Source organism: Anopheles coluzzii, chromosome 3 (assembly GCF_943734685.1).
Source record: "Anopheles coluzzii chromosome 3, AcolN3, whole genome shotgun sequence".
NCBI classification, from domain to species: Eukaryota; Metazoa; Arthropoda; class Insecta; order Diptera; family Culicidae; genus Anopheles; species Anopheles coluzzii.
In genome coordinates this window covers 90,392,060-90,415,519 of record NC_064671.1, presented here as the reverse complement: position 1 = coordinate 90,415,519, position 23,460 = coordinate 90,392,060, and the positions used below count along the sequence as shown (strand labels likewise).

The window sequence follows — 23,460 nt, the reverse complement described above, 5'->3', positions numbered from 1 at the left end:
ATGTTGTTTGATTTCCAGTGCGATTCCAGTGCTTTTCCAGACTTGAGCTTTTGTCGATGTTTTTTTTTCCTACTCAAAGTATCAAAAAAGCTCATCGATCAAAGGGCGATGGAAGCGCCTGGTCGTTTTCTAAGATGTGCGGGTGTGTGTTTACCTTTCATTTCTGACTTTGCCGCTTCGCCTCGTGCTCGAGCAGAAGATTGACCTTTGGCCACTGCAAACATTACTCCAGTTCTCTATCGGAAATGGGTTTACTTTCAGTCCTTCTTTCTTGATAATAGAGAAAAGTTTCCTATGACGCACATTACTAAGTTCCATTTTCTTTCCATTTTTGGTATCCTCGTATGATGCGTTGAAGGGGGAACACCAACGACAAAAGGGAAAGATATGATAAATTTATGACCGTAATCGACACTCAGCCTCTCGATGTGCCCGTGTGCTTGGACACACCATAAAGTGTCACCCTAAATCAAATGAAAACAGCTCGTAACAATCGCAGACGGTCGTTGTAATGGGACAGTTTATGTGTCACGCTTGCCCACCGCTCTTGTTTCCACTGTAGTTGTTGCGGGAAATGCTGCTGCACGATTTGCTTATGGTGGAAAATTTCATTGTAGAGAGATTCGCACTATATATATTGATTTAATTTCGCACATTATCAGCACCGATGCCGACGGTCGCTGTCGTTGTGTGTGGTGTGCCCTTTGGCCCCCAACCCAAAGGGCAGTAACGATCGAACACAAGTTTAAATGATGTTTCCCTCGCCGAGTGATGATAGCGAGCCGATGCAGCACTCTCACTCTCTCTCTCTCCGTGTCGAAGGGCTGGCGCTAAAATTAAGTGTAAATCTGATTACCTGAGACCTTTTTTATGGTGTGCTGCGATGCTGCATGGGGTGGAAGATAAGGGGTTTCTGCTGCGCTGGTGGGAATTGTAGCTCCAGTTGCACCGCGCCGGCAGTTGTTGAAATAGGTCGAGAGGGAATTAAATAAAAGAAGGAAATGTTCTCTTGTGTTCCGTTGTTGATGGGATTACTGATAGGTTGTTCGTTTGTGTTTGGTTGGACAACGAACAAGCGAGTGTAATTTGTTGACATCAAGTGAGCTTTATGAAGCTGGGTTCGATTTACAACGATTTTACTGTAAACTTTACCTCAAAGAGAGCTTAAACAGTTGGTTGGTGGAATAAATGTCTGAGGTGTTAAAATATACAAAAACCAATAAAATGGAAAAGAATGAATATATAAGTGAACGCAATTGTATTACTTAAAGTCTTGCCTTCAAAGTGGTGTACAAAACCTTCAACAGACTATTCTGATAATAAAACAACGGATAACGACGGATGCTTGTTTCATCACCTGGAGCTCCTTTCGTTTTGTTTTTCTCTCCTAGTCTAAATGTACTGTTATTTTTGCGGTCTTTTTTTTGTGTTTTTAACTCCTTCGTTCATTCAACATGTAAACTTAATCATGTGCCAAATAATTTTCCTATTATTAAGTGTATTGTTTATCATTTCTTTATTCGTGTGTTAGACTAACGTAATGTTCTAGACTTGTTGTGTGTGTGTGTGTGCGCAATACTTGCAACCTTTCAATTTATAGCGTAGTTTTTACCTATTTTTTTTCTTGTCTAGCAATTAGTAGTTTTCGCAATCTGTCATACATTTCTTCTTCTTTTCGAAGCTTTTCTCTGTTTCTATGTTTCTGCTGTTTTATTTATCTCTTCCGTACTTCCGTAATTAGCCTTTCAGAAAACTCTTAATACACTACGAAGAAACGACGCAGTTGCATTTATAATTTTCCAAAACCGCACACTTGTTTGCGGGCCGCTGAGGGTGCTCTTACCTTCGTTCTCTTTGCCCTTTCTTTCACAACACCTTATCTGTCTGTTTGTCTTTCTGTCTTTCCGTCTATCTGTCTGTCTGTCTCTCTGTCTGTTTCTATTTTGTTTTTAACGATTTTATTGTTTCTTTCTCACAATCACCGCTCAAAACTACTCAAACTACTCAAACAGCTGTCTCTCTCGCTCTGTCTTTCTCTCTCTATCTCTCTCTATACTCCCGCTCATCATCTCTCCAGTCCATCCTTTCCAGAAGTGCCTTCAAGCCGTTTCTAATTGGGATTTTTTTCTTCTGCTTTTCTTTCTTTTTTCATTACCGTTTCCGTTGTGTATGTTCTGCAAAAAATCAAATCAAATCAAATCAAATGAAATATATAAAAATAAACCAATTCACAACCTCGCCTGCCCCTCAATATATGAAAAAAAAATACTCCCACCAAACTCTGTATTTGTGTGTGTCTACGAACGCACTTGTCGTTTGTGGCTGTTGCTGCGATTCTACAAAACTCATACCACCACCACCATCGACGAACAACTTTACAACGTTTGAAACAACAATACCCCTCAATGTCTCCTTCAAAACAAAACTCTTCCCACCTGGATTGAACAAAAAACACACACACACTTGCACCTACATTGCTATATCTCTTGTAAAATGGGATGTTGTTTCCCATCATTACCACCGCTGCCGCCCCATTTTGGCTTGGACGATGCTGCGATGGAAATTTCGCAACATATTCGAAAATTGCACTCACTCTCGAACTTAAACACCCACACACACACACATGACATTCTCCAACCAAAAACACGCAAATACACACCCCAAAACCACAAACACACATATGCACACGAACATACTTTTCATCGAAACGCAATCATCGTATACTGTCACTACTGTCATTTGTTTTCCGCCAAAATCTACGCAATCTACTCACCTGGCTCTCGTACGGCCTAACGTTTATTCAATATACGTACATACACACACACACATACTTACACAAACACTCCCACACACACACACACACGCATACGATTCATACACGCTCGACCAAAAGTAGCTGCCACCACGGTTAAGGAGGTCGGTAATGGACGCTCGCCCCTGCTCCAGGATCCAACGCTCTTCGGTGGACGACCGCAGCCGTACAGTGAGTAGAGTTTTGCTGTTTGTTTCTTCTCCCTTCCCCTGTTTCTTTCCTTGTTAGCTCTTCTTATCTCTCTCTCTGTCTCTTTCTCTCAGTTATTAGTATTAGTTTTCTGTTTCCTCTAGTTACTAGCTTACTCTTTAGTGCTTTGGTTTGGTTTAATTTTGTTTTCGCTTTGCGTAGTACGGCTTGTGTTGGTGTGGGTTTAGTGTGTGTGTGTTTCTTCTTTTTGTTGTTGTTTCATTTGGTTGTGGGTGTGACTCCAGGTGGTTTTTGGTTTCTTTTTGGTTGCCGCGTCTATTAAACCTGACAATAGAACAGTAAATCTAACATCTTTGAAAACATCCACTTAGGTCGATCGTGTACCATTCTACCGCTCATTTCGTATCACATCTTTTCCGCCCATGTTCTCTTAACCTGCCCCTCCATCTCCTGTTCTCTATCGTTCTTCTTGTTGCGCTTTTTTGCTTTATATGCTGCACTGTTTTAACCAATTTTGCTTGCTTATCTTGGGCACGAATCGAAAAGCACTTTTGTCTTGTTTGCATAAAACCATTGTTTCTTGAAGCTTACCGGCTGCTGTAAGAGCACTTTAGTGGAAGATTGATTGAGTTAATCCTGCAACAACCCCAAGCCCTGAGCTGGCTGACATTGTTGTCAGTCCATTAACTTTATGTCAAATTGAAAACACGACCACCGAGCACATTCCTTCCTCTCGCTGGTTTGTTCCAAAACTTGTTTCAAACAAGTTGATCTCCCGCGATAGTTTGTGTCTAGTTTAGGCCCCTCCGAAAGTAAAAGTAAAGGCGAGCAGCGGGTACAACAACCCCTTAGATGGAGATCTTGTATCGCGCAGTTTAGTTCTTGCGTGGCTCGTGGGCGCGCTGTGTCAGCGCAAAACACATTTCTAAACCTCAATCTCAATCGCGCCCACCGCACTGAACTGGTTTATAGTTTGCTCTCTTGCTGCTGCCAAGGTGCTAACTACTGTCGCCCAGTCGCCGAGTGATTTGTGGAAGGTTGTGCAACCTGTTTTTGGAGCGAAATGGAGACAGCGTGCCTTAGTGTGTCCAGAGTGGTGTCGTGATCCAGATAGCAGGCGTGGGCGGGTTTTATCTGCACGATAGATAGATTTATTGTCGTTGTTGGGGAGATATTGAGATCGAAAGTCTATAGCAGTGTTTGGAAATCCCTTTCCTTTCAGGGGGTGACTTTTGGGGTGTTTTGATATAAAACTAATGGAACATTGGTAGAAGATAAATCAATTATAAAAAAGCAAATACCGTTTTCAATAACGTCATTTTCAAACGAACGTCAAAGGCCAACCCCTTTTTTTTACAAAAGAAAAACAGCACTCTATGAGATTTGCCTTCTAAGCTCCTTTCCTCGTTTTTGTCCACTTTACTCCCTTTTGGCTGAATAGAAAGGCCATTTTGCTGATGCTGATGGTCAACGTGACAAGAACTGTCAATCAAGAGCACCTACACACACACACACATGCACGGGCACGGTCATGCTCTACAATGATGCATTGCATGCGTTTTGGGAAGATTTGCCATCGGACGACGTACGCACACGACGCGACAGACGACGAACCGCACCGTTGTTGATGATGATGATGGAAATGATTGAATTATAAAGCTACTGTGCCCGGAAAAGTGACGCTAAAACCCCTGTCACACACACACACGCACGGTACATTTTCCCCTTTTCTTCTGTGTATGTGTGTGTGCGTGCAAGTGGTTTTGTGACAGTTGACTGACTGACCCGATTGTCGGACCCCAGCACAGCCTACCGGTTCGTCCACCATTTGTCAATCAAACGCCGACCCATTCTCTGGTTGTGGTTTATTGTTTTGCGGCCAACGTGCTGCGATGCTTTTGGGTTGTTCGCCGGGTTGCCGGGTGCAGCTGGCCCGAACTGGGTAACTGGCGGCCATTTTGACAATCTAATTAACACCATCGGACTTGTTCGCCTCCGGGCATTAATTTGCAGCGTGATAAAGGGAGCGGGAGAGGAGGGCACTGGGTGCAGCGGTGCGTGATACAAGCACGCAACGCAAACAATGTGTATTATGCCAATTTAAATTATAATCCCAAATATTCGCCGCCTAGCAGAGCTGTTCCGGTTTTGTTCCGGTACATGCGTGTGTGTGTGTGTGTGTGTGGATCGGGGAAGGAAAACTGGCCTTTTGAAATCGATTATTCAACCATTTTGCTTCCGGTGTAAGGGATTTTAAACCTTCTAAATATAAAATTGGCTTTACAATACGATCGATGGTGGTTGCAAAATGAAGAAAAAAATAGCACCGGAAGTGGTTATTAATAAATAATTCCACTTCCGGGTAGGTAACTAAATTATTCAGGTGAAATTAGTAACAAAAAAAGGCGATAATGCTATCCAGTTTCATTCGGTAGAATTTTATTTAAAAAAAAAACAGCTTAATAACAGGATTTACAGGCCACACTCAGCTGTCAAACTTTCTCGAATTTTCATAAAATTGAATGCCTCCAGTAATGTTATTTAAATTGAAACTGTTTGGTGAACTTCAGAAAAGCGCACAATTGATATGAAAATGAGCTCTTTCATGTGCACTTCCTTTGACTTTCTTTCCGTAACTCCGTCCATACTGTGCCGATTTGCTGCAGATTTCAAAGACGCTCGCTGCTAATCCGCGTGCCTTGCCGAGCGTGAAGACGCACACGATCAAACGAACACAAAGCAGCTGCTGCTGCTGCTGGTGGTGCTGCTTATTGGCTTTCATATGTGTGAGACAAACCTTGAGGCAGAAATCAACCACATCTTGCAGCAGAGGCAATTCGTCTGATTGTGCGGCAGGCAGAGTCGTCGACTGCAGCATGATGCTTAACGATTTCCCGTTGCATATAGGGCCACACCACCGAAGTCAGAAGTCGACAGATGAAAGAGAGTGGCGCAGCTTAATCAAGCAGATGGTTTGAAGGAGCAATTTGCATCCGTTTTTATTTTTTTATTTTTTTGGTGGCAAAATAAATCACAAAGCGGTGTTGTGCATGGTTGATGCGAAAAAGCAAGAAGATGGTAGTAATGTTATGCACGGTGCAAGAGCGAGTCGTTAAAGCTTATTCTTTGTGTTGAATAGAAGCTTGTTAGACTGTTTTAACACTTTCAGTTTTCATTCTTTCTTTCCCAAACTTTGCCCACAGACTATTGCCTTTCTTTCAACTTCCCAACCACACATCATTTGCTTCACTGTGAATATTTAATTTTAATCTTTTAGTTTTGTTTCTTACTCAACATTAAACAGTCTACACATTCCTCCATTTTCTAGTATGAATCCCATTTGAATATCCCTCACACAAACAATAACAATCTACAATAACAGACAGCCGAGTTAAATGTAATGTTTTCGCTGTATTTTCGGTTTTGATTTTTTCTTCTCCAAAGAAATGTCTTTTTTGTTTTTCATTGTCTCTGCTCGCATTAAATCGTATCGTCTCTCTATGTGTGTGTGTGTGTGTTTGTTTTCTTTTGCTTCGCACGCACGCCTCTCTCTCTCAATGTTTTGTCGCCGCTCTCGATTTCCTCCTTCTTTTCTTGCGCGCCTTTGATTGACCATTATGTTTTCCTTTCTTCTTCTTTTGCTTTTGCTTTCAGGTAAGTACCTTTCACCATCACATACACCCTACAACGAGTACTCTCAACCTACTCAAGGAACCCGCTCAAGTAAGTAACACCCTTCTCTTTCCCCCAGTTAGCTTCATTTTTTTTTTAATCTCATCTTATCCACCCCTTTATCCTCTTTTGCCCTCCCAGCATCATGCACTAGATTCTTGAAAGCATATCATCCAATCCATCCTCGCAATCCATCCTGCTTTTCCACCGGTTCCCAATCGGGTGGGGGGCAAAATTTGCTAAACGTTGTTCGGCCAACTCTTCCAACCCGACAGGCTTATGCTTCCGGTGTATTAAAACTTTTCCCGGACTCACCTTTTTTTTGGGGGGCGCGGGCGTGCTTTGTGCCTGACGGTGCAAAAGTTTTATTACACACTGTCGTGCGCTCTTGTACACGCCCCCGATCTTAACATTTCCATCTCTGGAGGGCTGCGTTTTCTTGAGTCCTTCTTCACCTTCCCGCTTCTAAACGATATGGTCAAAAGTCGCTTGTTTTCCTTTTCATGAAAAATTAATCACCGATCCGTAAATGGAAACCGTGTGCGCCTGCAATCTCGGCGGAAAAGTAAAACCGAAAAGTTCAACTTACACTTATATTTCCCTTTTCGTTTCCTCTCTCTCTCATTCTTGCTTGGGCTTTCCAAAACAGGAAGCGAATAGCGTAACTGACGCTCTCTCGAGCGAGCGGGATCTTCGAATGCAACGGAGTGGAAAAGTTGGAAAAGTTAAAACTCCACTACTACTCGATTCCATTGCTACGCTTCTCTTCTCTTCCGACCGGTTCGTGATCCGGTGCAGCTGGAGATAGTTTCAATTTTCCAGAAGGGCTCAAAACGCCAACAGTCGAAGAGCCGTTCGATATGTGTTCTTCTTCTTTTCTTCGGAGGGAGAGAAGTAAATCACGGCAAAGGCTCCTCCCCATGAGAGAGCTGTAGGGCGAAAGGGATTACTTCTCGGTTGTGGCAATTATTTTTACGTTCGATTAAACTTTGAAGAATGATTTCCAAACCGTTGCTAAGGCTCGCTCAACCGCTTGACCAAGGCACCATCCCACAAGGGACACCGATAAGCCATGTGCTTGCAGAACCGTTTCGCTTACAGCTTCGGACTTTTCGCCAGTGCGGACATTTTCCTCTTCCCGCTGCGAGAGAGAGAACGTGTGGAAGGGGAGTGATAAGCGTTTCATCGAACCGAACCTGTCCGTTGCGGTTTGTTTTTCGGTTGGAAAGCGTTCGGTCAGTTGGTTGGTTGGCAAATGGAGAACGCGGGTACAAGTGTTCAATCTGGTAGCTGAAGCAATCTTCCGCTTCAGAAAGGGGGGGGGGGGGGGGGGGCAGTGATAGATAAATCTGTTGGCTCATGCTATCGGTCACTTAAATCAAGTTCGAGAAATATGTGTGGTTGTTTTTATTGGAAGTTCTGTTGAAGTTTAAGCAAGACAAACCAGCGTCAAAAAGATTGGTTTTATTTTATTAATTTTACAACAATTTGTATTTGCACAAACATGTAATTTAAACTGTTTAAAATGATGAAAACTGTCGCTAATATTTTCCGATCGCAACAGTTTTTTTTTGTCATATTTTTTAAAAAGAAAAATAACTATTGGATCATTATCGCCAACCAATCTCAAAATTGCCCAAACCCCTCCACTCCTCTTCTGTTCCACACATTCATTTCCCGATCAATCCACCCTCTCGTCGATATCGAGGGATTGATGGAAAAGTTGAACGGTCGTCACAGAATGTGTGCTGCCTCGCGGAAAGTTTTCCCATCTAGGGGGAAAAACTTTATCCATCCCATTCAGGCACGCTCACACACGTGTCCGTGGCGCCCCATAAAACTGACGAAACTGGTCACTTCCATCACGAGAGTTTTGAGAGAGAGGCAAAATAATATTTTATTGACCGAACCACCGGGATCCGATCTATCAATCAACTTCTTCGCGCACTCATCCACGTTTTGGGCATCATCCTCCTTCTCCCTCATTCGGCGTATCTCGAGGACGTGATATTATTTGCACTTTCCTTAATGGTATGGTGGCTACATTCGAAACGTTTCAAGCAATCAGGAGAAGGAACTTTGTTGTCGGCCATTATAAAATCCTGCCTGGTTCATTTGCTCTGGCTCATTAGCGAACACTTTTGTTGTCGGCCTTCTCGTCGCGTCTTTTCGTAGCCGAGCTGCTTGAGTGGGGAATTAAATCTGCAACTTATCACCAGGAGCTCTACTCTCTCTCCAAAGGGCATAGCGTTGATAGCCTTTTTTTGGCTTCTCGAATAATAATAATAAACGCCTCTAAAAGGACAAAACGGTAAATCCGATTAGTGGTCGCGCAGGGTTGAATCTATTTTTGGAGCGCACAAATGAAACATTCTTGCTCTGCGTGGATGAGAAACAGTTTTTACCAAGCAGACGATGCTCGCGAGAATCAGGAGCTTGAGGAGGGAAGAGCGCAGATCGGTTAGAAGCTAAATTGAATGATCGAAATATATTGGAAAAATGCTCGTCCCTCCCATCCCTGCTGATTTGTGCACACTTTCCTCAATCACCGTAGGAAAATAAGCGCCTTTTTTCTTCTCATCATGGTTCTTTCGCCACCGTGGTTTTTGCTTCTTGAGCTCAAATCATAAAGCTCAATAGGAAACCGTGGGCACCAAATGAAATGCGTGGTGTGTGCCATCCTTAGAAGATGCTGCCTCTGTTATTGATTTCCAAGACACACACCGCCTCCAATCGGCCGGCCGATGATGAAAGATTATCGCTCAAACCTACACCGAGGCAGCAAGCATATTTTGGGCCGTTCCTCATTTCGCTTCCTTATTGTTTCCGCTCTTCATGGCAGCGGGCTTTTTGCAACACGGGGAGGGCGGGCAAAATAAGGACGAAAAAACACCACTCATAATAAATAATACGCCACCATCCTCCTTATTGGCTTTTCGATGGGTTTGCCACTTCGGTGGGTGGTACGGTGGCCGATGATCCGTATCGAAACAAATCCATAACCATCACTACCACCACCATTGTCTTCGGGATCACCGTGCAGGAGGGGTTTGCCGGTAGAGCAGCAGCAAGTGCGAGAAACACAAGCCCGAAATGGGTGTGATAAATATGATGGATTTGGTTGGCACAAAAACCGAGCGGAGCACACAGAGCGAGGCATCAGACACACATACACAACGGGACCGATATCGATGATATGAAGGATTTATGCGCTTCATATCACAACGGAGCGGATGAAAAGCAGTGAGCAAGAGGGCTGGGTGGTGTGGATTATGGGCCATGCCGCGATTGTAGGCTCATCGGGTAGATATGGGATTTTTTTTTAATTCAACCCATGTTTGCGTTATTCGTGTTGATTTTTCCAATGAGAAATGAGAAGATTAAATTTCCTATTGGGTGGATTGGCATTATTTATTTTTGGCTCGCGCGCAGCATTAAAATGACGTTAAGAAAATCGCACATCGAGTGTAATTTGATTGTTGTTGTTGATTGTGAGGATTTTCACTCGATTTTCTGATCGATTCACTGCGGCAGAATGTGAGGTAAAAGGGGCAATCTGGTCGTTATTTTCGATTGATTTCAATGATTTCAAAAGTATCTTTTAAACAAAACTGCCCCATGCAAGCCAGGTTTACAGGGTTTCTCACGATTTTTTGGTCATATCCCATTGATTTTTGGTTCGTTTGTCATAATTTATTGGTATTTTCCGATTGGATATCAACACAATTGGACCAAAAAATTCTGGAAAATGACCAAAAAATCTTGGGAACCCACCAAAAATTGATGAGAACCAACCAATAAATCGTGGGAAACCCTGTATTGCACTCTAGCGCACGGTCGGTTGCAGCCTGTGTCACGTAATCGATTTTATTAAATATCCTAAATTTCCCTCCTCCGGGGCGTAATAGATGTTGCCTGCGCATACATAAATCATTAACATGTAAAGCTGGCTCGACGTCGATGGAGCAGGTACATTCAAGCCCCCCCCATTCTCGAGCCACATAAACCCCCGGTACGGTGTGCGATATTTTAATCAAACAACTTGAACACTCACACACACTCAACTCAACTCAGTGTGGCTGTATGTGTATGTCTCTATATCATGCAAATCCCACCGAACAAGTATAGGGGGGGGGGGGACGAATCTGCTCATGCATTTGATACTAAATTAAATCTGCCCATCATCTCGTTCCCTTCTCATGCTTCGCCATCCAAGCATTCCACATCCACATTCCACTTGGATTGTGCCATTCTCGGGGCAACACTTCTCCGGAAAGCGTGTTTAAAATTGTTCCCCTTTCCAAAGAGTCGCCCAATAAGGGAAGACAGCAGCAGCCAACCAGGAAAACCTTCTTACCGCGCTGTTGTTTACCGGCAGAGGCCCGCACGCGCCCGCTGCCTTTCTTCTCGAGAACGAATTTAACTTCCGGTGATGCCCAGACACATTACATTGTCGATAGAAAGGGAGAGAGAGAGAGCAGGAGAAGATGTTGTGTTATGCAATCGAGCGAGTGTTGGGGCCAATCCCAAGCACAAGGTAGCGTCGTGGGACAGAGATCCTTAAATCCCGCACAGGACAATATACAGGTAGAGAAGCTAAGCGGAGAATCGTTACGTTTGGGGTTACGCTTTTTCGCCGCCTGTCCACCGTTGTTGCATTCGACAGCCGACAGTTTCCTGCACGATGCAGCAGCGCTGGGAAAACTGTATTTCCGGAAACTCTCGCTGCTGCTGATGCTGCCGTTGCTGTTGCTGTTGGATGAGAAGCGACACAAAATAATTCAACATATCTCTTGCTTTATAAGCACAGCAAGGCGAGCCAGGCGTGTTTTGCCGGCTTACTATATACAGCCAGACGACAGTGCACTGTCACTGTGAGATTCAATTATTTCGATCCGCCCCCGGGAAACGACCGGGAAGAAGTGAGCATTGAGAGAGCGAATGTAGCGGCGAGATGTATATTATTGAATATTTCATTGGTTTATGCTTGACATCGTTTCAACATTTTGTCCCGGGGTTTTACAGAGCACAGGAGATGCAAGAAGGACAATGCGACGAAGGCAAAAGTGTCGTTTTGAATTTTGCATCCATAACGAACGGACAACAACAAACGTTGCCTTAAAAATGTGTTGTGTGTCTTCAAACGAGTGTCGTGTCCTGTCCCAAAGCCAGTGTGGTTTAGTGCAGTTTCCCCCCTTTTTTGGGCTTGGAATGAAAAGAGCGTAATTGATAACAAGGCAATTGGCTTTTCTTCGTTACATCTCCTGGCTGTAATGGGTGTCCTTGGGGAGAGAGAGAGAGAGGAGCGACAGCTTGTTTGGGAGAACTTTAATCCCCAGAAATAATTCACAAAGCAGCAGATGTCAACTAGATAGACACAAACCGTAAAGGTAAGCGAGTGGAAAATTTGTCTCATTTGTATAATGCAGCCCAGCTTAATCCTGTTAGTGAGGGTAAGCTTGTTTGTGGGTAGCATGCCCGAAGGATTTAGGAGCAAAAAGAGTTATAATTGTCTGCCGGGGGAGTGTACCGTAAACGACTGACGGTTTGGAATGTATTATTTATGTTTCGGGTGTGGTGTTCGCCTTACCGCACACACGAGAGTGGCGTGTTGCAGCTAAATGAACCTGAAAACACACACGGTTTACGGGTTACCATTTTTCCTCGGTTTTCATACGCATACACACACACTCGGTGCGCATTGAACTGTTATTAATGTGATTAATTTCCCGTTTCGGATGGACGCATTTTTCTAGATCAGCCCCGTAATTACTCATCTCGCGGGTTCGTCTTCTCTCCGCCACTGCTGACACGATGCATCAACGCGCGCATCACAGCTGCAAACACGTGCGGACTAGTGCGCCATGCGCAAAAGAGAAGAGTTTTGCTTTCGAAAGTGTGTGTGTGTGTGTGTGTAAATATTTCACAACCGAGCACACACGATAACGCACCATGACAATCATCACCATCGCGCGATGGACGGCCCGCGGCGGGTGCACTGCGTTCGCTGCGAGCTCAAATTGTGATGCAAGATCCAGTGCGCCAGTTGGGTGATGGGGAAAGCTGCAGCGGGTTGACTAATTAGTGCAAAAATTGTGTCCAGGAATGTTGCCGGTGGCGTTGCACACTACCAACTGTACCGTGACCATTTCGGGACGGAATGTCGCCTGCGATTAATCATGCTCGGTGGTATCGCCGCCGGGTCCGGGGTCCGGCTGGGAGGGCACTTTCACGCGTGGAGACGCCTGGTCAGTTGCGAACGTGCAAATGGAGACGCCTGGTCGCTGGTGTTGAAAGTGGAGACGCCTGGCCTGTTTCAGTTGAGATGACGCAAAAACACACACACACCCGCACCCAAGAGAACGGTTAAAAGGTGGGGCATGTTTTCATTTGGTTTGTTATGATCGGATGAGCTTGAATGTGGCTCTACAGGATTTAATATAACCCAAAGTCTTAAAGATCAGACACACGGTACAAATACCTTTCATTATTTTTATTTCAAAAATCAAATCATACCTCAAATTATAAAACCACATGTGCTCAATTAATGCTGTAAAAACATTTGCACAAAATGTTAAAAAAATATAATGAGATTTTCCTCAACGGACGTTTCATTTCGACTCAAATGTATATTTGCCTAGAGGCAAGAACAGTGCACTTGTCCTGTCCAAGTACGTTCACATACTCAATCGAGCACCAACGATGCTTGGAGATGATTAAAAATCTTTCCCAGCGGCGCAATCTTTCATTGTTTTATTCCCAATTAACTCGGACCGCTGCCGTCGGGCGCAAGAAATGTTTTGCTTCCATTAACCGCATGTAAACAACCGATACATGCCGCCGGCAAGGTTTAATGGCTTCCATCGGAAACGAGTGCTCTCTCTCTCCTATAGCCAAGCACGAAAGAGTTATGAAGTTTCATCGCGGGCACCCTACGAGACGGTGCCACTTTACGCACCTCTTCTGCCATTCCCCCCCTCCCCCCTCCCGCTTCCGTTTCCCACTCTCATGGCTCATCAGCATGCAGAAGGGCAAATTTGTAATCGAGAATAATTAATCTTTTTCCGTCAAAAAGAAAAGAGCACACACACACACACGCTTGTCGTCGTTGCCCCTCGGAGCGTGGTGTGAAAAGTGTCATCCCGTGCGATTATCTCGTGCCCGGTCGCGTACTGTGTCAGCTGCTGCCGGTTACACATTGTTGCAAACATTTTTGCTCCGGCAAAATGGGAATTCTCATTTCCCCTCCCTCCACGCGCCGCTTGTCTGTCGTGGAATTTTGTGCCTCCCTTGCCCATTTGCCCAAGTTTTGACGTTTCCACGCTACGCTTCGGCGACAATTAATCAAATCAAGCAGAAATGGGAAGCGAACGACTCTTTCGAGCGGCCAAAAGTGGGTGGGTCGTGGGTGCTCGTCGTTACTTTGTCACGTAGCAAGCGTCACAGCGTTTTACCGGCCGGCTGGAAATGGCCCTAGCTCCTCCGGTGTGAGGTGTCACTTCGTTCGGGCGCGCGAATAAATAATGCACTCCCGGGAATGTGCGATCAGTGACGACGGTTAGCTTTTCGCCCGGGTTAAATTGTGTCATTTTTCCCTCTGTTCCCCCTGTTGCACATTGACAGGTTGTTTCATTTGTTTTAAGTAAGCAAGGTTTTAAGCTTCAAGCGGGCGGCTCCATGCGTCAGCCATGATTAGTAAAAATAAAACAATTAAATAATAAATTCAAATCTACGTTCTACTATTGTTCTTTTCTCGTCCTGATCTTTTTTCCATTCATATGCAAACTTGTTGTCTCAAGAGGCCTTTTTGTCGGCCCTCGTTATTTCAAACACCACGCTCTTGTGTGTGAAAAGCTTTCCTGGTGCTTCTTGAATTGAAATGATAAAAAAACATCCTCTCGAAAGCCACCAAACGCTGAGGGCCGTCGCACTCTTAGCACGTTGACAGCCAAAGTCGTTAAATTGGAAATTCAATTAAACGACCAATCCTCATGTGTTTCTGCCGCAACGGAAAACGAACGTTTGCTTCGCTGTGGACGGTTTCGGTGTTTGACGTTCCGCTCTGTGTTTTTATTGCTGTTGACTTTTGTTCAATCTTCCCCGGCTGGTGGATAATCGCCTCGAGACACAAATTGTGCCGAGTGCACCTCCGAAAGCCTCCGCCGGTTGCAAAGCTAAAATTTCCCATCACTAGACATAGGCCGTAAGCATAATTTTCAGCTGCACATGCAGCACGGTGTCCCCTCCCGTTCGGTGTTGTGTTAGTGCTTCATCGAATGCTTATTGCAAATCGCTCCTGGTGGCAAATGCCGATAAATGAAGCATGTTGTATGGAAATGTGGGAACTGGAACTGGGCGATTTTCCGCCACGTCCATTTGTCCCCTGAACTGTTTCAAACGATCGCTTTGTATATCTCTTGCTGGGCGCCAGCTGGTCTGCGAGCTTAGACTGCTGGAGGTGGAGGTGAAAAATTAACGACCTCACACACATACACACATACATACACAAACCGACGGCACTCGCTCCCAGGCTGGGAGAGCAATTTAAATAAATAAACATGCACCGTCACGTCCAGTGGTCGTAATTTTTGGCAGCCGTTTGTGTGTGTGTGGGTGTGTCTGAGTCTGTGGCGAGCGATAAGAAAGAATTTTAGCCATAAATTTGTATTGTATAAATATTCAACGACCACCGTTTCCCACAACCCACACATACACACACCTGTGTGCACTTTATTAAACCAGATTTCAATCCCGTACCCCACGTCATGTTATTGCGGCAATCGAGAATGGCAGGATTAATGGAATCATCATATTCAATTGACTCAAGCCTTCAGACCCGGTTCTCACAACAAACAGTTCTCCTCGGCTGCCCTCTGTTCGGCCCCTGTGTTTCCCCTTCTAAATCGATAAATCCCTCGCGGGGGTACGCATTTGCAAGTGCGGAGCAGAGGATGCCGTTGATTGCAATGCTTCGTTTATTGAATTTCAATTGCTGTCGGCTAACCTCGACTCAAACGTCCAAAACACACACACGCGCGTCATATGTGCGCGTTTTGATGCAAATTTCCATTTATCGTAGAACTGGTGCGGTGTCCCTCGCCAAAATCCGCAAAACTTTCTGGTCAACGATGGCCGCGTTCCCGTTGCTTGCTGCGTCCTAAGAAGAAACTTGTCCCCCCCGAACAACAACCAAACGATCGTTTCGATTCCGATCCCTGGGCAGAAACTTTGGCACTAGAGATACAATATCGAAAGTCAAAGCGCCCGGAAACACGTGCTGCTGCTGCTGCTGCCGTTCCGGTGTGGCACAGGAAGGATCATGAAAGCTCCCGGAACGTGTCGATGACAGCACGTTGCGTGTTTGACCTTTCGTATGAGTGTGTGTTTCCCTGGACTGTTGTGCCCGACTGTGTTTTGTTTCATCGGTTTTTTTTTGTGTCTGTGTGGAAAACTTAACGGTTCATTTCTCGTTCGTTTGTTGTACCGGCTGTGTTTGGGTGGGTCTGACCAAACCTGCAACTGAAAGAATGCCGGTTGAATGGGAATGATTCTATTTCGTCTCCTCGGTCCCTCTAGGTCCGTCCCGAATGTCTACCATCGAAGAAAAGGGATGGAATGTCGTTGGTCCTTCCTTTTTTTCTACGGTGGGCGAGTTTCGGCCGTATGGAATAATTCAATCATTCGCCTCAGCAAAAAGGGGCGAAGCCGTTCTTCACAGCTGTGGGTTTTTTTTTTCTTCCATTGCCATTGCTTGTCGATTTCACTTGACTCTGTTGCTAAGCGATTGTTGAAGGAAAAGTTGTTTCCTTTTTCTTGGCGAGTGACAGTTTTTCGATATTCTCTCTTGTTTTCGTTATTAGTTTTGTGCAACTTTCGGCACAAATAGTGAAAAGAGATTATTTATGTGTTTTATTTCATCTCGAATTCGCAACACTCTGCCCATTTCAACTACGCAACGTGTTGGCAAAACATCGAAGGCCTCAAGGCCTTGAATGATAGTAAAACGCCTGCAAGTATGCAATAATCGTTAGTTTTAGTTAAATGAAGAGCTGTAATTTAAATTTAAACTGTTACTTAGGTGGATGGACACTCCATTATAACTTCGCGCTATGCTCAGTTCTCGGAAGCTGCTTTGTGAGCTGCCAGAAATGGCGTTTGAAGCCATAACACAAAGCAGGTCTGGTAAAAGCTCTTACGGTCGCGTTAGTTGTAATGATGACTTTTCGGAATCCTTTCTACTGCAGCCAAATGTTTCATATAAGATAGCCAATCCGTATTTACAGGGGCGCTTTTCAGAAGCGCGGTCGGAAATTGGCTTTCCCTAGAGTCAAATGCAGAAGTTGCTTGACTTCAGTTTAATGCAAAAAGTAAAGGCGACAAAGAAAAGATTGGAAACTTAGGTAGGAAGAATAGCTACCTCACATTTGATTATTTTTAATTTTCTTGGAAATTTTAATTTCTATTTAAATAGCTTCTATTAATATTTGCTTTTGAAACTACTAGAACACTCGCATTCAATTGCTTCTTGCCTTAGGCAATGTTTGCTCCAAACTATTTTCCCTTTTTCATACAACAAGAATACATATTGACACAAAAAAAAGTAACTCTACCATCAACCATTGTGTCAACAGAGCCGGCACGATCAAGTAACAACCAAAACAAATACCTTCGAGCGACCCGATCCTTTACGGTTACGGCTTTCTCGTTACCTTCTCTTGGCTATGAAAACATGTCTGCCGTTTTTTTTTCTTCTACTCATTCAGCAACTCACTAGCCATTTGCCTCAATCTTTGTTTCTTTTACAAAACAAAACACGCCAACCCAGTGCCTCCTAAATTTCGACACACTTGTTCCTGTGTTTCAAGTGTTGTGTTCGAGCTGTGGATCTTCCCTCAAGCGTTCCCAGCAGCAGCAGCAGCACAGCAGCAGAAAAAAAACATATGCAATCGACCAGAATGCTGCTGCGTGGTTGTGAAACGTGGTGTAAAGTGTGGCACACACCGCGAGCACAAAAGTTGGAAAAATATGTATGATAGCTCTTTGTGGGTCGATTTTGAGGATACTTTTTCATCTTCTTTTTTGTTAAGAACGAAAAAAGGAACCACTTTCATAACACTAACATGAACACCACTCCTCCCACTCGCTCTCCTTATCAGTCGCAGTGCAGTAAGTTGCTGAAAGTAAGTGGATCAATGTTTCACCGAGCGGCGGCGGCGGCTGCTGGTGGTGCGTAAGTGCGGTGTGTATATGTAGGCCGACCCACAACACTTACCACGCCGGAAAAGGTATTCCCCTTACGCTACTCGCACGTTTTGATTGAGTGGTTTCGAGTACCGGAGCCACATTCCTCCTCTTTCAGGGTTTTTTTTTATTTTGGGTGAAGAAAGATAGAAAAAATCATATAATAGCATTAATGTAGCAACGGAAAACTAATGCGCCGGAATGGAGGCTGGGGTTGAGCGAAAAACCACGCCCGTCTGCCGAGGGTTCGCATTCGCTTTAATGCCGCTTTATGTTAATGTATGTCAATGCCTAATGGTTGACAATCATCTCCTTGCGCGAGAGCTTGTTTGGGGCTGTGGCATGTTTTTGTCATTGTCGGGGGTCGGTCGATACCACTTTGGTCGATGAGACGAGACGGTGAGAAAGCAGAAAAAAAGCATAAGTATTTGAGACAATTTTGTCCTGCGGGAATACCAAAAGTACTCTTCTACCGTGTGCAATTTGTTTGGGTGGCATTCTTTGTCGTCATCGTCGTCGTTGTCGCTTCCCGAGAGCAAGACGTTTCCGAGAAAAGCAGCTATTGATGGTAATGATGATAATGGAGCTAAGAGAGGGAAAGAGTATCTGCTGGTGAAAATGAGGCGTGTTTTGAGGTAACAAACCCCCCAAAAATGTAAGCAAAGACCTATTCTTATCCAAAGGCGGGACGAACCAGACGTTGCAGTTCGAAACCGTCGAGCAAATGTAGGTCGAACAGGAAGGTATCACATATCATCCGCTTGCTCTTGGATTCTGGTTACAAATTTAATGAATGTACTGTGCACTGTAATGAAAAGAATAAAAAGGAAAAAGAAACGCTCTCCGACAAGTAACACAGGCACGCAAAACGTTGATCAATGAGCGATAGTATTTCACCATTTCTCATACGCCGCGTTGACTCGGTAACAAATTACCCCTCGGAATCGATTGAGGTACGCTGCCGCTCCACTCGGAAATTGTTTCAACCGATCATCTTGAAGATGCGCGATACTCTGACATTTTCCTTCACTACTCCACCGCTGTGCGTGTGCTCGACGAGTACACGAGTACGAGTTTCATCAGAGGGTGAGGACTGAAATATGATCCACTCTCGGCTTACGTTACGCGGTATATCTACTCTTGCGGCTTGCACTTGAAGGATGGAAGAAATTTGCATCCATCATGAACCATCATCCCCCCTGCGCGCGTGGTTGTGTGTATCTATCTCTCTCTATCATGCACAAACAGCGCAATTTTCCCAGCGGGCTTCCATCCATCTCACTTTGAGAGTGGGAAGAAGCAGCCAGGATGCAGGGCGTGCGGCGAATGGCAAAGTTTAATTCATAATTCATCCCGCGACATGTTTATTTATATGAATTTAATCTGATGAACTCGACCGGCCCGGCAGCAGTGGATTGGCGTTGTTGCGTTGCATCGAAAAGTGCAACACAACACGCCCTGCTCTCTATCTCTCTCTTTCCGTTCCGTCGGTCGATTATTAAAAGCCATCATACCCGTTTGGTGGACGAGAAGAACAAGAAACAAAACCATCCGGTTGGTGCAGTAAGAGCGTCAGCGGAACGGAGGGAATGAAGTGGAGGGCCCATTTATTTTATTTTGATTTATGAACATTATCTGACGGATTATGATGTCGTTTTAATTCATCGACAACATATAGCGCGTTTGCATGTTGCAAGAAGCGAAACATGGTGCGGCAAGCTTTTTCTCTGTCTTGTTTTCTTCTTCTTTTTTGCTGTTGCTGGTTTTTGTGGACACCATTGAAACACACACACACACACACACAGTGCGGTGAAGTGTATTTTCAGCTCTTTTTTTGATTGATGGTTGAAGTGGGTTCCGTTTGCATATTGCAGTCCGTTGCTTGATTGATGGATGCTAATCTAGCTACGTCTCCCCGATCGATGTGGTTTTGAAACAATCCAGTGACCTAAGGCTCAAAATGGTGGGAAAGTTTAAATTAAAACTCTTCTACCAATGCGATTCGAGTTGGTCAAGTGTGGATGATGCAATGCACAGATTTGAATTACGGAATGCCAATAGGATTCAGTTGCCTTGCCAGTTTACAATAGGAATCAGTTGCCTGTTAAATCTAATTTAACTCTTTTTGAATGTTTCAGTTGCATGGCAGTTGCCAATAGGATTCAGTTGCCTGTTAAATCTTACCTAGCTCTTTTTGAATGTTTACTGATCATTTTTGAATTTCAAAAGAAAGTCAAACAGTTTTTAAGCATTTAAGATCCAAACATTTGAACAATCACTCGTCAATATCAGACAAAATGACGTGTCACTTGCTGCTTTGCAAGCGAAAAGGTGCTACGTTTGCACTTTCAATGTGACAATCCACTGTAAAGCGCACCTTCATGGTAACAATGGCACGGCTTGGGCCAATCAAAATTCCATCCCAAACTCTCCTTAAAACCAACCCAGCAGTGTATAGCCAATCCCGAAAGTTTCTCGCTACCGTTTGCTTTACATTTTACTTCACCAATCTCCTGACAAATTGCCAAAAAAGAATCTTTTCTACCGGCACACACGTGCACCAAGCGAACATAGCTGCAAGAAGACAGGGATCGTAAGTTGTAAAGCCTCGGGATCGGGAATAAAGTCGTAGTCGCTTCGAGAAACTAAAACGAAGCGGGTGAAGAAGACGACGAATAAAAGAAGAAGAAAATAGTCGTTCCGTGTACCAAGTCGATATCTTTTTATCAGTCACCAAACGACGTGGGTCAAGTTTTGCTTCGGGCTCTGCTTTCTTTTTTTCGGATTTTTTTTTTCGTATTTTCCCCAAAAGTTTTACAGAAAGGCTCTTGCTCCGTTGCTTGAAACAGCATAAAAAAATCACCCCCACCCGCGCCCGGGAAGCAATTTAAAAGCCGGATTTGAGAACTGTGCGGAAACAATCTCTCCCCGTGCCAAAGCGACCCCACGGAGCAGTGTGGGAAGGAGAAAATAAATTTTACAGAAAATTACATCAACGGTAAAGGTGGAGAACGTTTCTTTTTTTTTTGTTGGGGGGAGCTGTGTGTATTCTTCATTCCACCGGTCACTAATAAACTCGTGCAAAGGAAAACACAGAGTGTCGGGAAAAGTTTTTCACACCTTCTATTGTGCTGCCGGGTGTCGCAATACCCGAAATGTTGCCTCTCTCTATCTTTCGCTTGTGGGTATGCAAAAAATGTGACATTTCATTGTCACACGGGTTTTGCTTTGTTTTCCACCTCTCGAAGAGCTTTTTCCCCCAAAAAAACTGATACACAACAAAGTCACTCCAACCGAAGGGGGGAGGACGATGCAACAAACCAGCAATCCCTTGCGCAAAGCGAAAAGCAACATTACCGGGGTTTTATTATTTCATTCCACGAACTCACCTCGCTTTTTTTACATGCGCCCAGGTGTTATTTTGTTTTATGATCGTTTTTATCAACTCCGCCTTCCACTTCCGCTACAGGAAGGAGCGAGCGCCTCCACGTATAGCTCTCTCGCGCCCTCTGTGTCGCCGCCCTCTATCGGCTTTCGGATTTAACGGCACCACCAAGATTTTACGCAAATTTAATGCACACTTTCACGCCGCCGCGTGGGATTTAGCCCGAAAGCGAAGCCAAGTTTTGCGGAACGGTCTTTCCTTTGGCCCGGGGAGCTTATTAACATGCTCTAATCCGCGGAAATCCGCATCGCATTAGCAGTGGGCGCGTCGGTCGCGAGTATTTCCCTACCATGGTGGGTGGTGGGTTTTCGTGGTCACATGATCACATGATAAAGATTTAAATTTTTCATTTGCTCGGCTCGGCGATGTCTTAGAAGAAAAAAGTATGTTCTTTTCAGTGTCTAGCAAGCGATGTTGTGTTTGTTGGCCTCTAGCCTAAACATTTTTCAATACACTGTGTACTGTGTGAGTCTGTGCCAAAAATGGGGCGGCGCAATGGCAGCATTTGAAGATAAAAACACACATGCAAGCAGGCAAAAGTGTACCAAAAAGTGTCCCATTCATTAGAAGGTTTGCTCACAAAGCGGAAACAGTTCGGCAAACGAAACCGGGCAGTGCGCGAAGGAGAAGACTACGAGACAAGAAGCCCACATTAATGTAAATTAATTGTCCCTGACGACGCAACGCCCGATTATCATTGGATTGGATTGTGATTTGCATTTTTGTGGGAGGTTTTATGGCAAGAACGACTTCCTGTAGGCACCTCAATGGTTTAGGTCTTGTTTTTTTTCTGTCTACAATACAGTGTTTTTAAATTGTAAATATTAAATTTAATATCGAAAACCCCTGTACAAAGCAGCCCACAATTTACTACAACGCTGGTTTATCCAATACGGCTAACTAAATCATCGCTGCCGCCTGCTGCTCCCTGTGCGCGCTCTATATTACACGCCATTAATTTTTGCTTTCTAAAGAGTTTACCAACTCCCCGGACCTCTTCTCGCCTTGTCCATGACAAATAGCTTCTAATTGTTAGGCGAGCAGCAGTGCGCTTTCGCTTCGAGTGCCTCGCGTTTCCGTTTATAGCTCAAACCACAATTTATGGCGCTCTCCCGGAAGCTACGGGGTAAAAGAATGCACGAAACCAATAGCACATCCGACAAATCCCTGGCCCCTCGCTGTATTGGGGCTTTGTATTGCAGGAAAAGAGGTTAAACTTTCATCTGTTGACTCTCGGGACGCTTGGGAACGGCGAAAACACAGACGAAATGGCACGAGGGAGCCAACCGTTTTCTCTCGCTTCCTGTTGTTTCGTCGCCTCACTCCTTTCTTTTGTGGCTAACCAATTAATAACACGCCTCGAACGGTCTCGGTCGGTCGGTCCACACACACACACACACACACTGTTTTGGCGCGCACCGATGGGAATGAAAAGCGTCCCGAACGAGAGCGCCTTTGCCCGGAAGGTTTGTATTCGCGATAAACGCGACACCACACAATTTGTGCTGCCAGTGGGGGGTTGGTGCGTAATCAGGATTGGAGAGGGGAATAAATTCACCCTTTCGCGCATTGCATTGTGTGGCTGTTTGTTGTATGCTACTTTCGTGCCTCGACAAGCAATGGAGGAAGCAGTGAAGGCAAAATGTTAAAGCGACGGAAGTTGATAACAAATTGCTGTTGGCGTTTGGTCGAAATGTTAAATAAAAACATGTTAAAGCATTACGTTACTAACTTTACAGCATTACTTTCGGAGTGTGACACACTAATTCTCTTGACATATTTAGTATGACATACTTACGCCATGAATCCTTTTACATTTACATCGTGCAATACTTAAAAGTAATTTGAAAATTCTATAGCTCCATCACACATTTTATCATCACAGTTTCAAACATACCGTTGCTGTAATGATTTAACCGTTGTTCCACTTTTAAACTACTTTCACCTCTATCTCGCTCCTGGTCTCGCTAAACCTCTCCTTATCTACCTTACCCACCCGAGCGGACGGGCGGGCACTATTTGTGTGAAAAGGAAACTTTTTTAATTTCATTTAAACTGCCCCTAAACGGAACCCATCGTCAGCGCCGTCGGGCCGGGATAGTTATGATACTAAAACTATCCCATTTACAGGCACAGTTGT

The 23,460-nt window shown here is 44.5% G+C and overlaps 1 protein-coding gene across 10 annotated transcripts in view; it reads left to right on the top strand.

Annotated features, from left to right (window-relative positions):
• The window catches only part of LOC120955071 (heterogeneous nuclear ribonucleoprotein L), a 177,103-nt gene that overhangs the window by 136,894 nt on the left and 16,749 nt on the right, over positions 1 to 23,460 (top strand). For 5 of the 10 annotated variants that reach the window (XM_049610587.1, XM_049610586.1, XM_040375565.2 and 2 more), the window contains 2 exons: positions 2,894 to 2,983; positions 6,617 to 6,685. The exons of 1 other annotated variant lie outside the window; for it this stretch is intronic. In XM_049610587.1, the coding sequence (XP_049466544.1) occupies positions 2,894 to 2,983; positions 6,617 to 6,685 (159 nt within the window). The remainder of the gene's footprint in view (positions 1 to 2,893; positions 2,984 to 6,616; positions 6,686 to 23,460) is intronic. 4 more of the 10 variants (XM_049610588.1, XM_040375571.2, XM_040375568.2 and 1 more) reach the window with 4 other exon arrangements.